This window comes from Erpetoichthys calabaricus, chromosome 7, assembly GCF_900747795.2.
Source record: "Erpetoichthys calabaricus chromosome 7, fErpCal1.3, whole genome shotgun sequence".
Lineage (NCBI taxonomy): Eukaryota > Metazoa > Chordata > Cladistia > Polypteriformes > Polypteridae > Erpetoichthys > Erpetoichthys calabaricus.
In genome coordinates, this window is record NC_041400.2 from 171,505,802 (window position 1) to 171,529,359 (window position 23,558).

Genomic DNA, 23,558 nt, shown 5'->3' on the forward strand with positions numbered 1-23,558 from the left:
ATATATTCCCATTAGTTTATTGATGAACTGTGGCCAATTTACAACGATGTAGATTACATTTGTAAAATAAATTTAAACACAAACAACTCATCTATCAGTTTTCTAACACGCTGATTCATTTTAAGGGTCGCTGTGTCAATGCCGGATTAGGCGCAATCCACGTTGGAAAGAACAAACGCCTATCAATCACAAGGCGATCCCACTGAGATGGAGAATAAAAAAACCGGTGGAGACGGGAGGTAGTGCCACATGAAAACAAGCAAAAACTACAAATAATACACACACACAAAACACAACTTTATTTTACTATTAAAACTTTTCAAATCCCTGAAAACAATCGTTAAATGGGCGACATGCTTAGGGGCAGTCAATGCGTCAATTGTTAGGATTGAACCAGCAGTGAGTTCTAAATTTACAGTCAGCTATCATTGCCGCTAAAGCCACTGCCTATTCCTAAGCGTGTTAAACGCTATATAGTTAATTTTAGCCATTATTGATTTATTGGAGTGTGCAACATTGATAGATGAGTATATAATCGCAGCGGAACTTTTTTCCCCAAAGTACACGTCGACTTCACTGAATCTTTCTGTGTGATCGCTAAAGGGTTAATAACTAACCGGCACTTGCTACTGGTCCGCGCCGCCAGACACACCCACCTCATTGCTCCGCTCTATATAAAGAAGTGACCTTAAATTTCCAGATCAACCAACAGCCTTTCTTTCTTTGCTTTACTTTTCGGCAGTCTCTGTTGGAGGAAAATATGGCACCTGCGAAAAAAGTAGGTTTGATTAACGTTATTTTCGTGCGTTGTTAAATTGACATCTCCTTTTCTTAGGCTAACCAGGCGTCCCGTTGTAATCATTACGTCCCTGAATTTTGCAGATTTGGTCAGCCTATCATTTCTGTTATGTGCTGTTCTCATTTCTTGATGCCAGACTTTATTGCATGTTTTGTGTTATTTCTGATTTCATGCTTCAACCGGTATTGCACCTTTTTTTATCAGAATCATTCATTTATCGGTTTGGTATAATACTGCAGTCGTCTATGCTTTAAATACTACGTGCCGCTGGAAGGTGTTAAGGGTGCTGTATCAAGCAAAGTTTGATTGCGAACGAGTCCGGTAGTGCTTAATACAGGATTCTATTTGAAGTGCGCAAGCGTCAGTTTCGCAATTCCAGCAGCCTAAAATGACCTGTGGCAGATTATTTCGTAATGTTATATGCAGGCTAACATGACAGGCACGTCAAACTCTTCGACAAATGCGTTAATACAATTTTCATTAAAATCACTTCCGAGAACTATATCCCAGACGTTTTTTTTTTTTTGTAGGATTTCGAAATCTATATCGATATAACCGATCACAAAAAAAGACAATGAATGATTAATAAACTGGGACCAACACACCGCGATGATTCGAATAATTTCGTGTCACATGAGCAGCTAGGAATTAACTCTTGGGAAACTTCATCAGTATGTTTGTGTGGAGATAACATAAATTCAGTTTCCAGACTCGCTTTATCCTAAGCGAAGCGAAGCGGGAGCCAATCCTAGCAAGCATAGGGCACAAGGCAGGAACAATCCCTGAGCAAAGCATCAGGCCACCAGAGTGAACACACCCACATACAAAAGGGCCACTTTAGCAATGTAGGGCTATCTATGTATAAAGAGCACTATTGGTGTGCAGTTTGACTTTAGCCCATTGTGAGCATGGCTGTGGGTGTGTCCATCAGGGGGGGCCTGTGATTGGCTGCACTGTTCCTGCCCTTCACCAGATGCTGCCAAGATGGGCTCGGTTTGACCATGGCCCAGAATTGAAAGGAACCATTTTAAATTTTTTTCTTTTGCATACTGTAGCGTGGTGCAATGAGTTGCAGGACAAGATAGGATGCCTGGGGTGCCAACTGGGCAATAAAACTCTCTTTAATTAGAACAAAATGCAAAAAAAAAGAGCAATGAAAATTAAGCACCTTAGTGTGCAGTTTAAACAGATAAAAGTCCTCTTAGTTGGACGTTAGGTTTCTGGCTTGAATCCGCACAGAAACCAGGCCTACATCAAAATGTGATGCCATCCTCTGTGGCTGCTCAGCTTTCAGAGGTGGCCTTAGGGGTGTGAGGGGCCTAGGGCTGACCAACTTCACGCGGGGCTGGTTATGTCCAATGATGTTACCGGTTTGTGTGGACTGTATAAACTTGCGCACAAATTTAATAAAAATAATTTTAACATACACCGGATTTTCTTATTACAGTATTCAGCTAAATTTTTGCAAGATAACACACGGACATTATCAAAATAAAACTGGAGAATATAACTTGACAAATCTGCTCAATCGGGACACACGGACCTCAAAAGCGGGGCCCCCTTAGGCGTGGGGCAACCCCCCAAACCCTGCTCTTGTCAGCTTTTATATGCTGTGGACCAGAAGGGGTGGGGCTTCTTTCAGTTTGGCACCCTCCAAGCTTTCAGGAAAGAAGGAGACAAGTCTGTTAGCGGCAGTGCCCATCTTGTTCCGGGGTGGTACTATGAGCCCAGAAGGTAACCCCCTAGCACGCATGCGTGACAGTATGCTCAGGTCAATGACGCTTCCAAGACAAATGCAGGATAATTGTAGTAAAAATTAATACATTTTTTTTTAATTTATATATATATATATATATATATATATATATATATATATATATATATATATATATATATCCATCCATCCATCCATTTTCCAACCCGCTGAATCCGAACACAGGGTCACGGGGGTCTGCTGGAGCCAATCCCAGCCAACACAGGGCACAAGGCAGGAAACAATCCTGGGCAGGGTGCCAACCCACCGCAGGACACACACAAACACACCCACACACCAAGCGCACACTAGGGCCAATTTAGAATTGCCAATCCACCTAACCTGCATGTCTTTGGACTGTGGGAGGAAACCGGAGCGCCCGGAGGAAACCCACGCAGACACGGGGAGAACATGCAAACTCCACGCAGGGAGGACCCGGGAATCGAACCCAGGTCCCCAGATCTCCCAACTGCGAGGCAGCAGCGCTACCCACTGCGCCACCGTGCCGCCTATATATATATATATATATATATATATATATATATATATATATATATATATATATATATATATATATATATATATATATATATATATATATATATATAAATCCATCCATCCATCCATTGTCCAACCCGCTGAATCCGAACACAGGGTCACGGGGGTCTGCTGGAGCCAATCCCAGCCAACACAGGGCACAAGGCAGGGAACCAATCCTGGGCAGGGTGCCAACCCACCGCTATATATATATATATATATATATATATTAGTATATAGGACCTTTCTCACGCTCAGTCTACAGCAATATGCTACAGATTTGAGAACATTAACTGTGTTTATAACCTGTTTTCTTTGGTGGAAAACACTAAAAGCTTAGATATTATGCAACCTTAACCAGCAGACAGCGACACTTTTCACATTAGGTGTGCTTCAAGGACGCTGGGCAAGGCTGCTATAAATTCTCCGTTCCAACACATGATTATATGCTATAGGCAAAGGTTATATTTGTAATTCTTGTAGTAAGTGGGTAGTGGGTTTTGCAGGTTCTGGATTAATCTCCATTCTGCCACTATTATAATTGAGAATGAAAGGATTATCTAATCGTCGGGATGATTATGTAATCTCCACAATCAACAACTAGGTGCAGGATTTAAACCCACAACACTAGATTAATGACATAGTGGTGCTAAATACAGAGCCAACATACCACCCAACATGGCATATGTAATTCAGTACCAATCTCCCTGCAAGTCTTTCTCGTCATTGTACCTAAATTTGTTGCAATGTCATTATAAAGGTGTGTTTTAGTTGGCAAAAATGAGTTCCTGTAGCTTTTCTTGACAAACTTCTGTTGGATAAGCTGTTGGCTCAAAGTACTTAGATAGATACTTTATTAATCCCAAGGGGAAATTCACATTCTCCAGCAGCAGCATACTGATACAAAAACAATATTAAATTAAAGATTGATAATAATGCAGGTAAAAACAGACAATAACTTTGAATAATGTTAACGTTTACACCCCCGGGTGGAATTGAAGAGTCGCATAGTGTGGGGGAGGAACGATCTCCTCAGTCTGTCAGTGGAGCAGGACTGTGACAGCAGTCTGTCGCTGAAGCTGCTCCTCTGTCTGGAGATGATCCTGTTCAGTGGATGCAGTGGATTCTCCATAATTTATAGGAGCCTGCTCATCGCCCGTCGCTCTGCCACAGATGTTAAACTGTCCAGCTCCATGCCAACAATAGAGCCTGCCTTCCTCACCAGTGATGGTTGATGGTTGTATTAGCACTTTGAGTACTGAGAAAAGCGCTATATAAATGTAATTTATTATTATTATATAAAATCTTTTTGATTTCTTTTGTTTCACAACTTAAAGGGCATTACAAAAAACAATTCAGAGTGATAATATTGCCAATTTTATATAGAACCTGCAAGCAAAATAGTTTATTTTCTAATAATAAGTGCAATGCTTTATTTATGTAAAATAATTTGACAATTTTGCATTTTCATGTTGTGCTATCTACTTCTTAAAAAATAAAATTACAACAAATTCTGGAATTCTGTTTGTACTAAGTAATCATGTAATTCATTCATATATGGTTACATTACTGCTTCTGAATTGATGCAAACTGTTCTCTCAAAGCATATTTGCTGTATTTCAGAGTATTTTGGATCGCTTAAATTCTGGAGAAGTTGTTATTGGAGATGGGGGTTTTGTATTTGCCCTGGAAAAAAGGGGTTATGTAAAAGCTGGACCATGGACCCCAGAGGCTGCGGTGGAGCATCCTGAAGCTGGTAAGGATTTTCACTCTTAAGGGTTGCAGGGCTGTTGTATTTAAAATAGTCAATGTGCAGTTCATATTCTAGCAACTTGTTAATTGGACAGTCACACTGACACTATAGTTGGTTAAAGGCCATCTCACAGGATCTTTTATTTGGATCTTCCCTTTCCAGATCCCTAACTAACAGCCCTCAGGATATGTCACCAATGGAGCCATCTGTCCCATACTTCTCATTCTCAGTACTTATGAAGCTCCAATTTAAATGTCACTCCTCTCATGCACTCTCTTGCTCTAGTTCTGACTAAAACCAATTTCATGTAGCACCCTTTTATGCTCCTCTCACTCTTCATGACTCTGCCCCCTCTGATGATCCTCCGGTATTATCTACACATGCCTCAAATCAGGTTACAGCATTACGTTTTTACCCATTTCTTTGTGGGTGGCACAATGGGTTAAGTTTCTGCCTCAGAGAGAAAGATCTAGATGCAGACCTATAAAGTTCAGTGATTCATGAGTTCCACTGAAGAGCAATTTAGATTGCATGTATGTTACTTGATTTACACAGCAAAAACTAAGAAGGGTCTGGCTGCAACATTGCAGATATGCCCACTACAAGACATGTGAACTCAGTAGTTGTCATTACTCCTAAGTCAGATAACCCCTCCACAGCCCTAACCTTAACCTTAGTGTAAGGATGTTTTATGAGAACGATACATGAGGCGCTCTTTGAAATGGACATGCTGAAAAAGATGCAAATGACTGGGCATGTCACACAATATGACTGATGTGTAATGCAAAAACTTCAGATAAATCGATGATTTATTATGGTGATGGTGATGTCTGACTTCTATATTTTTTTCACTGTTAGACCTTGCTACACAACTTTACTAATACCATTATAAGAGCAATACACTCTATAGGTTGTCTCAAGATTTTACAGGAAAATTTGGGGCCCGGGTACTTTTGTGAACAAAGCTGTAGTAAATTATCATAAGAATCTTCGCTTAGCCATTCCCAGATGAAGACCTGATATAATTCTGGAGACCTGAGCAGGTCAGAATGGCCACTTGTAAGTCACACTGATGTTGATCCAAATCGTAAATACCTTGTGTGATAATGTCCATGAAATGTACAATTGGTTTAATTACTTTATAGAAGCTTGTTTCAAAAATACATACTTGGCTGGAATTTGGAAGGACCCTAAAATAAGGGTGCTACATATCCAAGTTATGGAGAAGGTTGTTCAGACCAGTTATCATCTGACATGGCCATTTGTTATTTACTTCACAACTGCTTTTCATGTGGTAGCTAATGGAGCTGCGCACTGAGGTAGCCATATGGTCTTAGAGAGCAACTATGCAAAATTTAGTCCGGATCAGTCAAAAGATGTAGGATTGTACAGGGAACAGACAGAAATTAAATTTTATATACAGTATATTGATTATGAAAAATGCAGATGTTTGGAACTTGCAAGAAATTTAGAAATCTTAATATTTTTGCCATAGTTCTAAATTCATAACTGTCAATTTCTCGTCAATATCGACCCTTTCCCATTTCTTCACTTAATTAGATCCTAATTATGACCATTAACAACAATCGGAGTAGACATTATTACAAATGATACTGAAATGCTGTAGCTACTTCAATGTCCGATCCATGATTTTTAAGAAACAACTTAAACAGAACACCTGGACGTGTGGAATGAATATTTTGATGATGAAGAAAACCTGAAATCCAAGATAAAACGTGACACTAAATTAAATGTGTGTAACATACATAAATGCTTGTTCCATTCCCATAACATTTAGCAAACCCAGTTCTGAAATTTCTAGATTGACACTAAAACTAAAACTGGGAAATAACAGCTTGCTTAAGTCTGGAGTGCAATTCAAATCAGAAGTCGGTTGGGATGAAAACCTGCAGTCATGGTGGTCCTGATAGAACTGATTGATGCACTATAGGTAGCCCTTCTTGTAAAATATTTTCTCTGGTGCTTTCTAAGTTTAAATATTGTTATAGAGCAGGAAGTGATTAATAGATCCCTGTTTTGAAATCTTAACAGATCTACTGTATAGCGGCAGCAGCAGTCCATAGGCCAATTTAGCACCAGTGATTATTATAATAATTTTAGTTTTTGAAGGTTGATATGGCAGCATAGTAGTTTGCTGCTGCTACCTAACAGATCCAACATCCTAGGTTTGATTCCTGGACCTGGTCATTGACCGCACCCCCAAAAACATGTTGGTTGATTTGTCATAAATTGGTGCCCTGTCTGGGTGCCAGTCAGAAATCAACCTTAGTGTTGCCTGGATATCTCTGGCTCCCCCTCAACCCTGAACTGGATCCATGGATAGGATATACTATATATACATACGTTAAATATATCTTCTTATATAATACGCTACCGTGGCTGTCCGTTTGTCTGTTCAGGATTTTAAATCACCTGTAGCTCTCAAACCGTTTGACCTATTGACCTGAAATTTGGTGCACATATACTACGTGACGTCTACTATCCACTTTTGGGGTGATGATTTTTATTACACTTTATTTTATAGTAGAATCAACTCTCAGCAGCAGGGCAGCCGTGCGGCGCATGTGTACAGGCGACGTTCTCATTCCCTGCCACCTTTGCTGTCACTTCTCCTACCTCTTCATATCTTAAATCATTCTTGAGGCAGATTGAATACTTACATGCCAGCTTAAGTGAAAAATTAAAGAAAACGTACTAAGTAATTGCAGCACAAACACTGACTTAATCAGTTTTAACAGGAAAAGATGCCAATGAAAGAAGAGAGGAAGCGGGCTGCTCAGGAAGCAGCAAGCGCATCAACCTTTGAGCAAACGAATGCTAAACGTACAGAGAAAGAGGATGAATATTATAAGTCAAGTGTATTCACTGCACGTTATCGTCAGTCTGCTGTTACTGATATATATGTGTCTGTGTGTATGTGTTACTGACCCTGTGTATTTTGTATTGATTGCTAAGAAAACATTTCAATCTTGTATTCTCATATAGAACAGAGATAAGTTTCTGAGTTTCTTATAATATACATGTAGTCATCTATGGTGACCAACTCTGGACAAGGGCAGACACTGTCATAAATGTCCATTAAAAAAAATCTTGGATTACTTGTGCTGTGTAACCTGCATGTCAAGCCATCCAGTCATATGCTTATAACATTCTAAACACGTGTATTATTACTAAGTTATTGCTAAATATTTAGAAATAATCAAAGCACTGCATTTTTCAGTTTCTTCAGGTTTGTCATTGACCTTTTGAAAGCAACAGTTTAAATGTTTTGTATGGCTATAATTAAAAAAATTAGGAAGAAATACGTACAGAAGGAGGCTTTTTATCAATGCTATGCAGATGGCAGCGTGTGTAATCCAAGTGTTTTTGACCCAAGCCCCCTAGTATATGAGCTGCTGTTTCCCTGACCCCAGTTCCATCTATCTGATTGCACACTTGTACATATACTTTGGCCTCATAGTGCATCTGTTAGTCAGTAGTACTGTTGCTCAATTGTTTTTGGTTTTGAATGAAAACGTAACATGTGTGCTTCCCCGTCTGAACTACGATAATTATGTCATACATGTTGTGTTTTAGTGAGGCAGCTGCATCGAGAATTTCTGAGGGCTGGATCAAATGTCATGCAGACGTTCACATTTTATGCCAGTGATGACAAACTGGAGAACAGAGGCAACTATGTAGCAGAAAAGATCTCTGTAAGTATGTGATAAAGGCAGAAAGCCCGCAGCAAGGAGATTTGCTGTTTTTATTATTTTGAATTATTGTATTTTGTCCATTGCACCTTCAATTTGTTAAGACAATGATACATTTTATCTTGTAAGATTTTCAGAACATTAGAAAAAGTTTGAGAACAGGCCATGAAATTGTCATATCCACGTAATTTTTCCAAAATAACATGATGTCGAGTTTTGAAGGTCCCGAATATCTACCGAACTGCTTGGTGATTTATTCCATGTGTCTGTAGTGATTTGCTTTCACTGTATTAATGGCAAAATGACACTTTTTTTCCTTTACAAACTGAAGATTTTACATAAAAATACAAATATTGTGCATAAAGGATGAGTAGACTTGATGCTGCTTGGAAGGTATGTAGCTGTGCTACAAATTCTAGCTCTGCTATAATCCTTTGGCAATAATGCAATTTGATGTTAATTCATTTATATCACATTTTATTATAGAGCTTTAGAGATCATTGTCTGAAGACTTGTCTTTATTAAAGGGTGTTGTTCAGACCCATATATTTCTGAAAACGTTATGGTATGGATGAGTGAAACAAAGTTTTGAAAACACAGACTCTACTTGTGCTTGAATTGATTTGTGCTTATTATGTGGTCCTTCCCTGACTAGATCCTGGTCATTACAACGTTTCACTTCCGGATTGGTCACCCCAACAGAATGAAACCATATTACCATATAGGGGCCATAGCCTTCTATGGTGTTTGTTGTGTTGCTTACCTGTATGAATCAAAATTTGTGTACACTATGACTATACCAGTCGCTACAGTTTCACGATAAATCCCACGCATGGCCTGTTGAGTTACCTTCCTGTCAAGGAAGAAAGTTCCTCTTCCCATTTCGTCCAATGTGTGTGTCGCCAGTGAAGATTTTTTTTTTGGCTATGTCATATGCATTTTCATTCGTTTTAGAGTGGGCAGAGATTTTTTCATTTAAAAATGCTGGCTTTTGAATTCAAAATATAGTAATGTGGACATAACCTTAGATGTTGTGCAGCCTCTTCTGTGGCCCATAGTTCCGCTGATTTCAGAGTTCTTAGGTGCACTTACTGTTTTGAATCAGTATTGACTACACTGACCTGTGGCCCTTCATTATCACCGGCAAAAAGGCCACGCATAATGGTAGTTCTTTCATCTCATTTTAACTTAATTAGAAAACCATTGGATGTAGCTGCCAATTTTCAACCTCACATTTACTTGGAAATATATGGCTGTAACTGTGAGCAACAGAGACCACATACAGCCAGCAGCAATGCATTGTTCACTTTTACAACTTTTACCGCTGTTCTAGTGATTTCTTTGGGTGCCAAAATATAGTCTGGTTTACAGAATGTTTTTTTCTCTTACTACATTTTATGTTTTTATGTTTTAAGCAAGTAAATTTGTCCTCCACAAGTAGGACACATGTTTAACAGTGGTGTTTTTGGAGTCCCTTCAATTAAAGAACAATTTATTATAACCAGAGACCTGCTATCAATTAGACAACGCTGAGCAGAACACCACTGCTCATTGCCATTTAAATCCCCACCCCTAAACTGAGTTTCCCTTGCATCAGGAGTTGGATTGATTTCAAGATGTTTAATTGTTCTCGCCCACATTTAAGCCAAATTCATTTATGGTTGTGTCCAGATTTGTGTATTGGTCCTATGAGACTAGAGCTAACATGGCTCTAAAGAGATCATAGCCTTAGAGCAGTGTTTCCCAAACTCGGTCCTGGGGAACCCCTGTGGCTGCAGGTTTTTGTTCCAACCGGATTCTTAATCAGTGACGACACCTGATAGCACTGATCTCATTTAATTAGTTGGTATTTTTTTTCTTTTATTCGACATTCAGAAAAGTATAGCAGCATGATTGTTACATTTATAAGACATTTAGAAATATTTCTGCTTTTGCTATAGATTTAAATGCTCAGATCTCTTTTGTTGATTTCATTATACTTTGCCCTTTCTCTGTGCAGTTTTCCCCCTTTGTTGTATCTTAATAATGACAATTTAAAATGAGCAGATCAGACACCCAGGCAAACAACACTGAATAATCAAAGGCTGCAACTACTTTAGAGTCAGACCCACTAATTAGTAAATAATGGATTAATTAAACAATTAGAAGACCTAGAAAATGAAAATCAAGATGAAAATACTGTTAAAAAGAAGAAAAATACATTATTCCTATATAACTGCTTGGTACATTTTAATTTTTTTTTTTTAGCAAACTTAGTTTTGTAATTTCTATATTGTTCCCTAAACACACAACTTGGGAAATATCAGTTCACTTAATTAGCCCAGGAGTTCAATTGAAAACAGAAGCTGGTTGGAACAAAAACCTGCAGCCACAGGGGTTCCCCAGGACTGAGTTTGGGAAACACTGCCTTAGAGTATTAAAGATAGTTTCAACCACCATCGTATGGAGAATATTTGATAAATCTGCTCTGGCAATTGGAAGGTTGCCGGTTCATATCCTGTAAATGTCAATAGGGACTCTGGTCCATTGGGCCCTTGAGCAAGGCCCTTAACCTGCAATTGCTGAGCGCTTTGAGTAGTGAGAAAAGCGCTATATAAATGCAAAGAGTTTAATAATAATAATAATAATTAACGTTGGTTTTCCTATACTAATACGTTTTTCAGCCTCCGTTGTGAATGTCAATCCTCCTCTTGGTGGTCCTGTTAAAAAAAATAATTTAAATAAAATATTGTTATAAAAGGCAAATCACTTTTCTTTTTGGGCAGCACAGTGGCGCAGTGGTAGTGCTGCTACCTCACAGTAAGGAGACCTGGGTTCGCTTCCCGGGTCCTCCCTGTGTGGAGTTTGCATGTTCTCCCTGTTTCTGCTCTGGTCACCTTCCACAGTCCAAAGACATGCAGGTTAAGTTCATTGGCAATTCTAAATAGTCCCTTGTGTGTGTGTGTGTGTGTGTTTCCTGCGGTGGGCTGGCACCCTGCCCGGGATTTGTTCGTGCCCTGTGTTGGCTGGGATTGGCTCCAGCAGACCCCTGTGTTGGATAATGACTGACTGACTTTTCTTTTTGCAGGGACGCAAAGTTAATGAGGCTGCATGTGACATTGCCAGAGAAGTGGCAGGAGAAGGAGACGCCTTGGTAGCTGGAGGTGTCAGTCAGACGCCGTCTTACTTGAGCTGCAAGAGTGAGTCAGAAGTAAAAACCATCTTTAGGAAGCAGCTGGAGGTGTTCACATCAAAAAATGTTGACTTCCTTATTGCTGAGGTAACCCTCATAATAATTAAAGAACACCATAATAGAGTATACAGTATAATGAAACTCGCGATGGGGGTGCAAATCTTATGATTTTGATCTTTAAGTGATCCTTGATGGTGCGCACAGTTATTTGACTTTAAATACTAAGAAAAGTAATTTGTGTCTGTACAAGAATATTTATTTATGAATTTAAAGGAGACCATTGTCATTGGGGCCAGAGCGTGTCCTGGTAGTGTCAGACATAAGGTAGGTATCAGCATTGGACAAGTCCATAGTAGAACCCACTCGTACATCTGCATTACACTTGCAGGCCAATTTAAAATCCTCAGTAATTGTGAAACACATGTCTTTGGTAATGGGAGATAAAAATGAAGTGTTCAATGAAAAATCTATGCAGACAAAGGGAGAAATGTGTGATTCCGCACATAAAATGGCTAGAGGCAGAATTTAAGCCCTCATCTGGACATATTACATTAATAATCGGTTCTAAATTGACTCTGTGTGAGTGTGTGCAAGAGCTGGCTCTGTGATGGCCTGCTACTCTTTCCAACATTGCCTCCAGCTTTGTACCTAGTGCTTCTTGGATACATTTCACCACTCTGAGCCTGAAATGGGCTTGAAAGTTGTACGATAGACTGGCCTTACCCAGTTTCCTTGGCTTAAAAAGCAGCTGCCAAACACTTGCTTAATTTCAGCTCAGGAGATTCCTAACAGGGTGTCCAAGGAATTCAGCCTCTGTTTTATCTGATCAAACTTGCCAATTATGGATCAAGTAACACCCAGTGATGTTTCTGTGATATAGCACCTTAAACTTGTTCTGCAGACAAAGAGCATTAACTCAACATTTGGCAACCTAGATGGACAAGACTTTGCATCGATTGCCAACCAAAAGGACGGGCTTATGTGCACCCAAGAAACCAACAGCACGACATCCACTCCTTCCTTTAAAAACTCTATTACACCCCAAATCTGTGGTCACCTCAAATGCTCACTTCTTAGGCTGACCATATCTTCTGCTCTCTATAGAACAGGGTTTCCCAACTCTGGTCCTGGAGGGTCCCAGTGGCTGGAGGTTTTCATTCTAAGCCATTTCTTAATTAGTGGCCTGATTTTGCCCCTAATTAACATCTAATTTTTTTTGACTTGCTCTTAAAGACTCAGACCCCTTAATTGTTTCTTTTTCCTTAATTAGAAGCCAAACAATAATGAGATACAAAATGAGCCAAAACATGACCAGCAAACTGTATCCATCACACAATATCTGAAAATAAAGAAAGATGAAGGTCTCAGGAATGTTGATCTGCTCAGGTCCACAAAAAATTTGAACAGTTGCTCTTAGAAAAAAAGAAAATCAACAGGTTTAGAAATGTGTGCTATTGCACAATGAGAGCCGTAACAAGCCATGGTATTAAAGAACGGGTTTAATCAACAACAAGAATCAGAGCTTAAGCAACTCATTGTAGTGAAATTGGTTGGAGTTTGAGGCCCTGACATAGCTGGTCTTCTGTTGGCTCACTCACTTCACATTTCATTTCTGTAAAAGCCACATTTTTGTCGTGCTGACAGCGGGAAGCTGACTGATCACCAACTGCCCAGTAGGCATAAATTTCCAATCAACCAAGGACATTGTATGGAGAAAGCTGCAGTACCATAGAGAAAACCACAGTGCCACCCACAAACAGAAGGTGCAACCATGGTTGTAAAACAAGGGCTCCTGAACCAAAATGATTAACGTGCCAAGGAGCCTTTCACATGAGCGGAGAAAACTGACCAGGAAAGGAACAAAGCATCACTTGTATCGAACTATAAGAACATGTTTGATTTATATATTATTGAAAGTTAGTAGTTGGGATAAAGCCAGCTAATGTATTATGGTGTTGGTATCGCTGTAACCGAAAAGTAGTAACTTTTATGAAGGACATGTTCTTAGTAGGGCGGCTCGGTGGTGCAATGGGTAGCGCTGCTGCCTCGCAGTTAGGAATTCACTTCCCGGGTCCTCCCTTCATGGAGTTTGCATGTTCTCCCCATGTCTACGTGGGTTTCCTCCAGGTATTCCGGTTTCCTCCCACAGTCCAAAGACATGTAGGTTTGGTGCATTGGCGATTCTAAATTGTCCCCGGGGTTTATTTCCTGCCTTGCGCCCTGTGTTGGCTGGGATTGGCTCCAGCAGACCCCCTTGACCCTTTACTTAGGATATAGCGGGTTGGATAATGGATGGATGTTCTTAGTAGTTCTAAGTTTCTCATCCTAAGTCAGTAAGGAAGCTCAGAGCCACACGTGCACTTGAACACACCAACTGCATGTGTTGAGCAAGCCAGTAAAGACCAGCAGTGAGTAAAACAACACCACCTTCAAGGTGCAGGTACCAGGAGCTTCATAGCTAGCTAAAGAACGTCTCCATCTTAACTACATGAATTGAAAAGTCAGAATTAAGTTGTGCCTTTTTTTCTATAGAAGAGAAAGTTCAAATAAGGTACCATAATTTGTTTTGTGTTATTGTCCACCTATATACATATCTATTTACATGTGTACTTGCATATATCTATCTTTCATTATCTTTATAATATAATCTATTTGGTCTACTGCAGCAAGCGTATTTGGATTATTTGTTGAAAGTAAGTCTATTGCCGTGTCCAAACTCCTGCAGAGAAAGTGAAAATATTTAATGTAGATGGTCTCCGATCTATGAAAATTGTTCATAAATTGTAGAGATCTCTTCCCTGGCTGGAAGCTGAAACAGAGATCCTTGGATGGAAGTTAACATCCTCACACACGCTACATTAATTTGATATTCCTCTCTTACCATTCTTTATCTGTTTTATTTATTTATTTATTTATTTATTACTGGCCTTGCTAAAGGCACCACTGATAATTAACTAAATCAAACACATCTCCTACAAAGTTAATGCATGCATATATGAATTAAGAGAACTCTTTAAAGAAAAATAACTAATTATGCAATATCAGCTATCTGTGCTATTTCACTTTATATTTTCATCATGTTTATAACCAAATGTTAACTTCCTAGTTTATTAATTATGATTCTTCCAGGCAGTTTGCTTACTCGGGGACATTGTGCCACATTGCAACCACTATAAATCAGACTTTCCCTAATCATGCTGTACATATTTCCCAGGCTTACAAGTATGCTGGCATTTCAAACCGGCATTTCACTCCGTTTTCCTAAATCCCAAAATGGTAGAACATACTTTGGCATCTTATTGTAGATTCCCTCTAAAAAAACCTTTAACTTGTTTATTCTTCTTTAACAAAATGTTTTTATTTTTCAGTATTTCGAGCATGTAGAAGAAGCACAGTGGGCAGTTCAAGTTCTAAAAGAAAGTGGGAAACCAGTGGCAGCAACTTTATGCATTGGTCCTACAGGAGACCTGAATGGAGTATCCCCAGGAGACTGCGCGGTCAAGCTGGGCAAAGCGGGTATGCTGCCTCATATGCAGAATATTTTACATTTAAGCAATAATCTTTATAAGTGTGATTCAAACTGTCATGATTTTCTTTGTTTTGGGTAATGTAATAGTAAATTTTTTTTTTTTTGCTGACCTAAATCATTTTGATTTTAGCAGTGTGTTATTTTCAGTGCCATATTGTTAATGACCCTGTGACTCCACTTTGGATAAGTGGGCTCAGAAGATGGATGGATATCCATGACTATTGTTGATCATTCAGTCATTGACAATGTGGTGTTACTGTTAGGATCGGTGCTTTTTCTTTTTATTGTGCTCCCCTGAGGGGCTTTTGGGAATATATACATACTAGCTGCTCTACTCACCTAAGGCAGATTGAAATCTAAGTAATCAATGCAGATGTCAGAGTTTGCAGTGCACCATGTCTCTGTTATATGCTATTTGGTATGGGATTTGTGAAAGCAGTGTTAATGTAATGTACTTTATTACTAAAATGTCAGTGATATGGCATCTTTTGGAATTAGAGACACAGCAACCAGACAGATGCACAGACACTTACCCTTTTATTGAGGTGGATATTCTAGGTTGTTGGTGTTTTACCCTAAATATTCTGAATTTACCATTTGTTTTCCATTTGGAGTTGATATGAAGAAGGTGAAAATTTGTATTATTCTGTGATGCCATTTTGTATTGTGCCTTTTGTGGAGCTATTCGAGTCGGCAAGTGCCGTGGCGATCCTACTCAGGACAGTTCTGGAGTGTTCTGCATTTTTTGGATCTTCCAGGGTCTTGGACAAACAAAGTGTTGGTGTGAGGTTATTTAATGTAAACACTAGTTAAAAGATCTTTATTTTGAGACTGTAGAATCTGATTCTTGGATAGTGTATTGGGCTTGTCAACAGATCAGTTTTTTTTTTTTTTTTTTTTTTTTTTTAACTTGCCATGATTTTTTTTTTTTTTTTGACATCTTTTATTTTCTGGACCTTGATTTAAATGAAATACTGTCTTGATTCCTGAGTCAGTATAGTCATCACACCCACCTACATAAGACAGAGGTGCGTTTCAGTCTCATTCCAAATTTAATACAGTGGAACCTTGGGTCACGACCGTAATTCATTCCAAAACTCTGGTTGTAACCCGATTTGGTCGTGACCCAAAGTAATTTCCCCCATAGGATTGTATGTAAATACAATTAATCCGTTCCGGACCGTACAAACTGTATGTAAATATATTTTTTTTAAAGATTTTTAAGCACAAAAGTAGTTAATTATACCATAGAATGCACAGCGTAATAGTAAACTAAATGTAAAAACCTTGAACAGAGAAAACTAACATTGCAAGAGTTCACGCTACAGCCTTACGAGCCACTCTCTGTAAACACTTTTTTTTTTTTTTTTTTAATGAGTTTTAAGCACAGGGAAAAAAATGAACATTTGAAAAATCCATAATTTATACAAAAACTAACCATAAACAATCAAGAAAACTAACCTTGCATGAGTTGAGTTCTGGCATGAAGGAAGTGAACAGGAAGCTGGGTGGAGAGGAGATTAGTTTTGAGGGAGAGTCCCTCTACGCGATGCACGTCTGACAAAATAGCGCACAAAGAGTTCACAGCGAAAGCACGCATGTCTGACTGAGAACAATGCAACACGTGCGGAAATCATCGGCGCGTACAAACCGGAAGGAAAACTGGCTTATTCGTCACCCGAGTGTGTGGTTGTGAACAGATGCAAAAGTTTGGTGAACTTTTTGGTCGTAACCTGATTAGTACGTGTTCAGAGATGTTCGCAAACCGAGGTTCCACTGTGTATATGGATAAAAATTCATTTGCTACTTTCACTTAGTCTTTCCTCTTGAATCTTTTTGACCTTTTCAGAACAAAAACCCATTGAGGTACTTTATCTGTTGTTTGAGGTTGCTTGTTTCAAAATGGCTTGAACAAGAGTGCATTAAAATTTGGTTTCTATATCAGTTCTGTTGTTACAAATGTGAATGTGAAATTTCAACCGTTTCATATAATTTGATAAAGCATTAGAATTGCAGGCAGAATTTCAAGAGTTTGACACCCCTGCAGTAGAGCTGCCCTTCAATAGGCAGAGAGTAAAGAACAAGCAGAATAATACCAAAGTCAAAATGCTGATCAAAATTCATTGTCTGAAGTTATTTTTATCATCAATACCCTACACAACATTTTTTTTGTTCCCCCAACCCCAGTTTTGCTGCTTCTGCTTCTTTTTCAGTAGGCGGTATGATGAAGTCACATTGTGTTGTGGTTAGCAATGATTGTTAAGCTATTAACAACAAGGTGGTGTCCATGAAAATGTGGATGTTTCAGCAGGGTTCCTCCCTTATCTGGGACTGAAATGCTGTTTTTGTTTTTTTTTGTTTTCATTTTTTATTCTTTTGCATATGTTAGTATTGTTGGTCATTCAGCGTCTATGTACGTACTTTCTTATGTTCTGTGTTTTTCACGGGAAGTCCCCCCAAGAGTTGGGCAAAAGGCCCATCACTGCAAAGGACTGGCCTCAGCCCTATGAAAGCTGAAGAACACCCAGACTCCCCTGCAGTTTATTGTAAATGCACACGTGGTGTAGTGAGTTCTCTAATGTTTTTTCTGTGCTTTAGTTATTTCTGGAAATGTTTTACCTCTGTGCTTTGTATTTTTGATTATTCTTTGGATTCATGTTTGTTGGATCCATGGATTGTTTTGTTGTACTACTCTGAGCTTATTTTGTTACAGAACATTTTTTGTGCAAATCCTTTTTGCTATTTTCCAGGTTTGACGGTATGGTATTTCACTTTGTAGTGAACATTTTGAGTCATTGTTTGTGACTTTAGTCCTTGAGAACTCTTTAGTTCATCACATTGGAAAATTGGGGGGTGTATTTTAAAAGCAATCAAGTGATGGCATCACAAAACTAATAGCAATATCTCCCTATTATAAAAGGAAATCCTGGGATGAGACTCTCTGAGATAATTTCAAGTTCCACGAGACGTGACTTTTTGACAAGAGATTTTGACAATTCCTGCCCTCCTCTCAAACATTTACAACCACGCACACGGTCCAATCACTTCTCATTTGTGTGAAAGCTATTGTCAGACACTGTTCCTGTGCTCTCAGCTCCAAGCGGGGTCGGAAATAAAATACAAAGAGTAGAAGACAAAGTAGAACGTCGTAAAGGGGATCAAAAATGTTGGCGCAATACACATGCAGGGCATGTTAGAGATTATGAAAATACTAAAATTCAAAAGTCTCAAAAAAATGATAGTAAAGATCACATTAGCGCTAACAAACGGAAATTATTACTCAGAAAAATAACAGAACAGCAAAAAGAAATGGAATATATGGACATAGGTGATATGACAGAAGTATGTAGATATTGTTCAGCTTTAAACTTTAAGTCGGAGACTTGTAGATCTTCTAATTCGTGTTGCCATCAGGGAAAAGTAAAGTAGTGTTTCTTCCCAATGAAAAGGCATATCCGCGAGAATTAAAAGATTTGTTGATGGGTGAAAGTGAAATCCACATACGTGAGCGGCAGAGACGCGAAGTGGCTGGAGCATAGCACCTGCCCAAGGGCTAGCAAGCAAAATGAGCCAGGGGCAGAGCTCCCTAGTATCCCAAAAGTTAAAACAGATGAATCAAGACATTAATTATCTAGGCATTAATAGTTGTTTGTGTATGTATTTTTAACAGGTGCTGATATCGTTGGAGTAAATTGTCATTTTGACCCCATGACTTGCTTGAAGACTGTGAAATTGATGAAAGAGGGACTGGAGGCTGCAAAAATGAAAGTTCATCTGATGATCCAGCCACTTGCCTATCACACCCCTGACTGTGGACATCAAGGGTTTATTGATCTGCCTGAATTCCCATTTGGTAAGATTTACAATTACCATGTATATATGCGGGAGAACTTAAATGTGAGTAAGTCGGGGCTTGATTTTACAGTATAATTTCCGGTATTTTATAATTTCGGTTGTATAAGTCGAATGCGGAAAACTCACGCTGTTGGTCCAAGAGATTACGATATGCTAACGCCCACCTGACACAGTAATCATGGAGCACACTGCCTTTTTTTTTTCTATGTATTGTGCCTACGTGACCACACAGTGATACCCGAACTATTCCGAAGCGACGTTTGCACTGATTTGTGTTTTTTGTATCTCTCACCCTCATACACCTTTATCATAAGAGCATCCCTTATCTATGATGGAGCGTTCGATCAGAAGAAAATATGAAGCTGGTTTTAAATTAAACATTGTTGAAGTAGCGAAAGAAATTGGTAACTGTGCTGCTGCAACAAAATTCGATGTGTCTGAGAAACTGGTGCGAGATTGGAGGAGGCAAGAATATGTAAAAAAAAAGTGTCATATGGGCGTATAAGTTGGTCTTTATGATTTTTTTTTTCGGGTTTCAAGGCCCGACTTGTACGCGAGTATATACAGTACTTTATCCAAGGCAACTTAAATTTGACAGATATGATTGGCTACATTTCTTTCCACTTTTTTTTTTTTTCTCTTGCTTGCCCAATTAAAGCATAAGCAGTTAAAGTGACTTGCTTGTGCCAATAGCCGGGTTTTGAAGTTGAAAATCTTAACCACTAAGCCACACAACCCCTGGCTGTTAGAAACAAATGTTTAATGCATTTTTTAAGTTTGATAATTTTTTCCCTGGTGAATGGAGTTGTTAATAAAGCTTCTTTTCAAAAATAGAATATCTTTCACTTGCTATCCTCTGGTATATTTATCATGGAGGTTTGTGAATTTTTTTCATTAGCACTCATGTCTTTAGGATGATTTTTTTAACAGGCTTGCATTTGTAATTTTTTTTTTCACCTTGTAGCTTTGGAGCCAAGAGTCCTTTCTCGATGGGATGTTCACAAGTATGCCAGGGAAGCCTACAATTTAGGTGTCCGCTATATAGGTGGCTGCTGTGGGTTTGAGCCGTACCACATCAGGGCCATAGCAGAAGAACTGGCTCCAGAGAGAGGCTTCCTGCCACAAGCTTCGGAAAAACATGGCAGCTGGGGCAGCGGCCTTGATATGCACACAAAGCCATGGGTTCGAGCAAGGTATGATTCTGCTGCTAGAATGTATAGCACAGCTATGTGAATTTTGTCACACACTTTATCACCCATGTATTGCTGTTTAAAAACAAAAAAAAAGTTTAAAGAAAGGAAGTTATTTGTGGATTTTTTTCTTTTATTACTTCTATTTATCCACTGACAGCACTGGGGAAAATGGCACACCGTCAAGGGTTGTTTCCAGCATGTCTATCAAAAAAAAAAAAAAACATTTTCCATGCTTTCATTGAGGTCTTGATTTCTGAAGTTATTTTAAGACAGTTTCAGGATCCGTAATTGTTATGGTGTGTGCGTGTTCGCCCCAAGGTTTATGTGTAGATTGCTTTAAGTCCTATTTATACTTGCTACTTTAAGCTTGCATGCAAACCGTGCACATTGTCAGCGTGCTTCATTTTGTCCAGTGCTGTTGGCAGTTTTCTTTCATAAATCTGTCATCATCTGATCATCTTTGTTGTCTCAGAGAGGGGAATCATTTAGGTGCCTATATCGCGTCACTTCTGTCACTAGCCTCTACTAAAAATTCACTATTTTGGAAACGTGGTGCCACATTTGTGTTGTGTATTCAATAAAAGTTCCATCTGCAGCAAGCGGTGACAACCCAATGCAACCAAACTGTGCGAGTGGGCTGTTCTCTCCACATTTGACATCTGACTTTAGTAAATTCAGTGAATTTTCAATATGCTTCTGTTGAAAGTAAATCTAGAGAGTATCTAGAGGCAGAGTGGTGGCTCTGAGGCTAGGGATCTGCACTGCACTGGCAATCGGAAGGTTGCCGGTTCGAATCCCATAAATGCCAATAAGGACTCTGCTCTGTTGGGCCCTTGAGCAAGGCCCTTAACCTGCAATTGCTGAGCGCTTTGAGTAGTGAGAAAAGAGCTATATAAATGCAAAGAATTATTTATTATTAAAGAATTATTATATTTCATTTTTTCCCATTTTCTTTTAAGATGATTGATGCTATAGTACAGTGGTTAGAGATATGCTGCTAAGCCCCATAGACCTGCATAGTTTCGTAAAATTCCTATAATTAACTTTTTTTTTATCCCACTTGCATTAGAGCTCGTAAAGAATACTGGGAGAAACTTTCCCCTGCCTCTGGACGGCCATTTTGCCCTTCATTGTCCCATCCAGATAGCTGGGGAGTGACCAAAGGACATGCTGACCTACTGCAACAGAAGGAAGCAACGAGTGAGGAGCAGCTGAAACAACTCTTTACAAAGCAAAAAGAAAAGTGCTGTGTGTGAACCGGAAAGCTCTGTGTGCCTAACTCAAGGGGCATTTGTGCCTTTTAGATGGAAGGCAGGTGCCACACAGATGACGTTAATATTGCTGGACCACTGGAAAAATCACTGTTGTAATAAAATCCTTTTCTTTACAGCAGAAATGTGATGTTCGTCTCCTTCTTTCCCTCTGTTTTCCCCTTATCCAGAAATACTGCAATGGAGATGTACAGTGGGTATAGAAAAGAATCACCCCCCCCCCCCCCTTCAAAATATATTCACATTTCGTTGCTTTGCAGCCTGAAATGAAGACGTACAACAAAAAATATTTTTCCAGCTGTATTTGCTCAATGCAACCTATAACAACCAAGTGAAAGATATAATAGCAACAGTTCAGAAATAAAAAATAAACAGAATCACTGAGATGGTTAAAGGATCACCCCCCCCCCCCCCAAAAAAAAAAACTTTGTAGACTCAATCAGGTTTAATTAATCACCTTCTCCATTGCACACCAAATTAATTGGTTTCCACCTGTGATCAATTGTAATCAATCCAATTGGTTAAGCATAAAAACGGCTATCCCTACAGCATTCCAGGGCTTGGAAGTGCAACTGAAAGCAAATAATCAACATTTGGTGGCAAGGCACTGTCAAAAGGTCTCCAGGATAAACCTGTGGACAGGCACAAGTCAGGAGATGTCAGGCTTTACTGTGCTCCTAGGGAGTGAAAAAGTCCATAATCAAGAAGTGGAAAGTGTTTGGTACTACTAGGACCCTTCCCAGATCAGGACGTCCCTCCAAACTGGAGGAAACTGGTCAGGGAGACTACCAAGAGGCCTATGGCAATTTTGAAGCAGTTACAAGAATCTTTGGCAAAGAGTGGTCATTATGTGCTGTGATAGACCTACAGACCAGACATTGTGAAAAGGTTTGGGGCAGCCACCCATAAAATATCCCTGGTTCCAAAAGGCTTTTGAAAATAAGAGTTGTTCACAATACTGAGTCCAAAATAGAACTGATTCATTGATAGATAGATAGATAGATACTTTATTAATCCCAGGGGGAAATTCACATACTCCAGCAGCAAAAAATATTAAAGAGTAATAAAAATGCAGGTAAAAAACAGACAATAACTTGAATAATGTTCAACGTTTACCCCCTCTGGTGGAATTGAAGAGTCGCATAGTTTGGGGGAGGAATGATCTTCTCAGTCTGTCAGTGGAGCAGGACAGTGACAGCAGTCTGTCGCTGAAACTGCTCCTCTGTCTGGAGATGACTGTTTAATGGATGTAGTGGATTCTCCATAATTGATAGGGGCCTGCTGAGTGCCCGTTGCTCTGCTACGGATGTCAAACCGTCCAGCTCTATGCCAACAATAGAGCCTGCCTTCCTCACCAGTTTGTCCAGGCGTGAGGCATCCTTCTTCTTAATGCTGCCTCCCCAGCACACCACTGTGTAGAAGAGGGCCCTCGCCACAACCATCTGATACAACATCTGCAGCATCTTACTGCAGATGTTGAAGGACGCCAGCCTTCTAAGGAAGTACAGGCGGCTCTGTCCTTTCTTGCACAGAGAATCAGTATTGGCAGTCCAGTCTAATTTATCATCCAGCTGCACTCCCAGGTATTTATAGGTCTGCACCATCTGCACACAGTCACCTCTGATGATCACGGGGTCCATAATTGGTCTGGGCCTCCTAAAATCTACCACCAGCTCCTTGGTTTTGCTGGTGTTCAGGTGTAGGTGGTTTGAGTCGCACCATTTAACAAAGTCATTGATTAGGTCCCTATACTCCTCCTCCTGCCCACTCCTGATGCAGCCCACGATAGCAGTGTCGTCAGCGAACTTTTGCACGTGGCAGGACTCCAAGTTGTATTGGAAGTACAATGTATATAGGCTGAACAGGACTGGAGAAAGTACAGTCCCTTGTGGCGCTCCTGTGTTGCTGACCACAATGTCAGACATGCGGTTCCCAAGACGTACATACTGAGGTCTGTCTTTAAGATAGTCCACGATTCATGCC

General features: G+C 39.5%; 1 protein-coding gene across 1 annotated transcript; it reads left to right on the top strand.

Moving 5' to 3' along the window:
* Positions 1–637: 637 nt before the first annotated feature.
* On the top strand, positions 638–21,700 carry bhmt (betaine-homocysteine methyltransferase). The gene is made up of 8 exons (XM_028805718.2): positions 638–778; positions 4,713–4,845; positions 8,440–8,558; positions 11,623–11,814; positions 15,096–15,243; positions 18,927–19,109; positions 20,076–20,304; positions 21,374–21,700. Exons 1-8 carry the CDS (start codon positions 761–763, stop codon positions 21,558–21,560), a joined length of 1,209 nt encoding a protein of 402 aa, XP_028661551.1. The 5' UTR covers positions 638–760; the 3' UTR covers positions 21,561–21,700.
* The last annotated feature ends 1,858 nt before the right edge of the window (positions 21,701–23,558 follow it).

Coding starts and splice junctions, on each gene's coding strand:
- bhmt (XM_028805718.2), top strand. Junction 8,559..11,622: donor ATGTAGCAGAAAAGATCTCT/GTAAGTATGTGA, acceptor TTCTTTTTGCAG/GGACGCAAAGTTAATGAGGC. Junction 19,110..20,075: donor TCTGCCTGAATTCCCATTTG/GTAAGATTTACA, acceptor TTCACCTTGTAG/CTTTGGAGCCAAGAGTCCTT.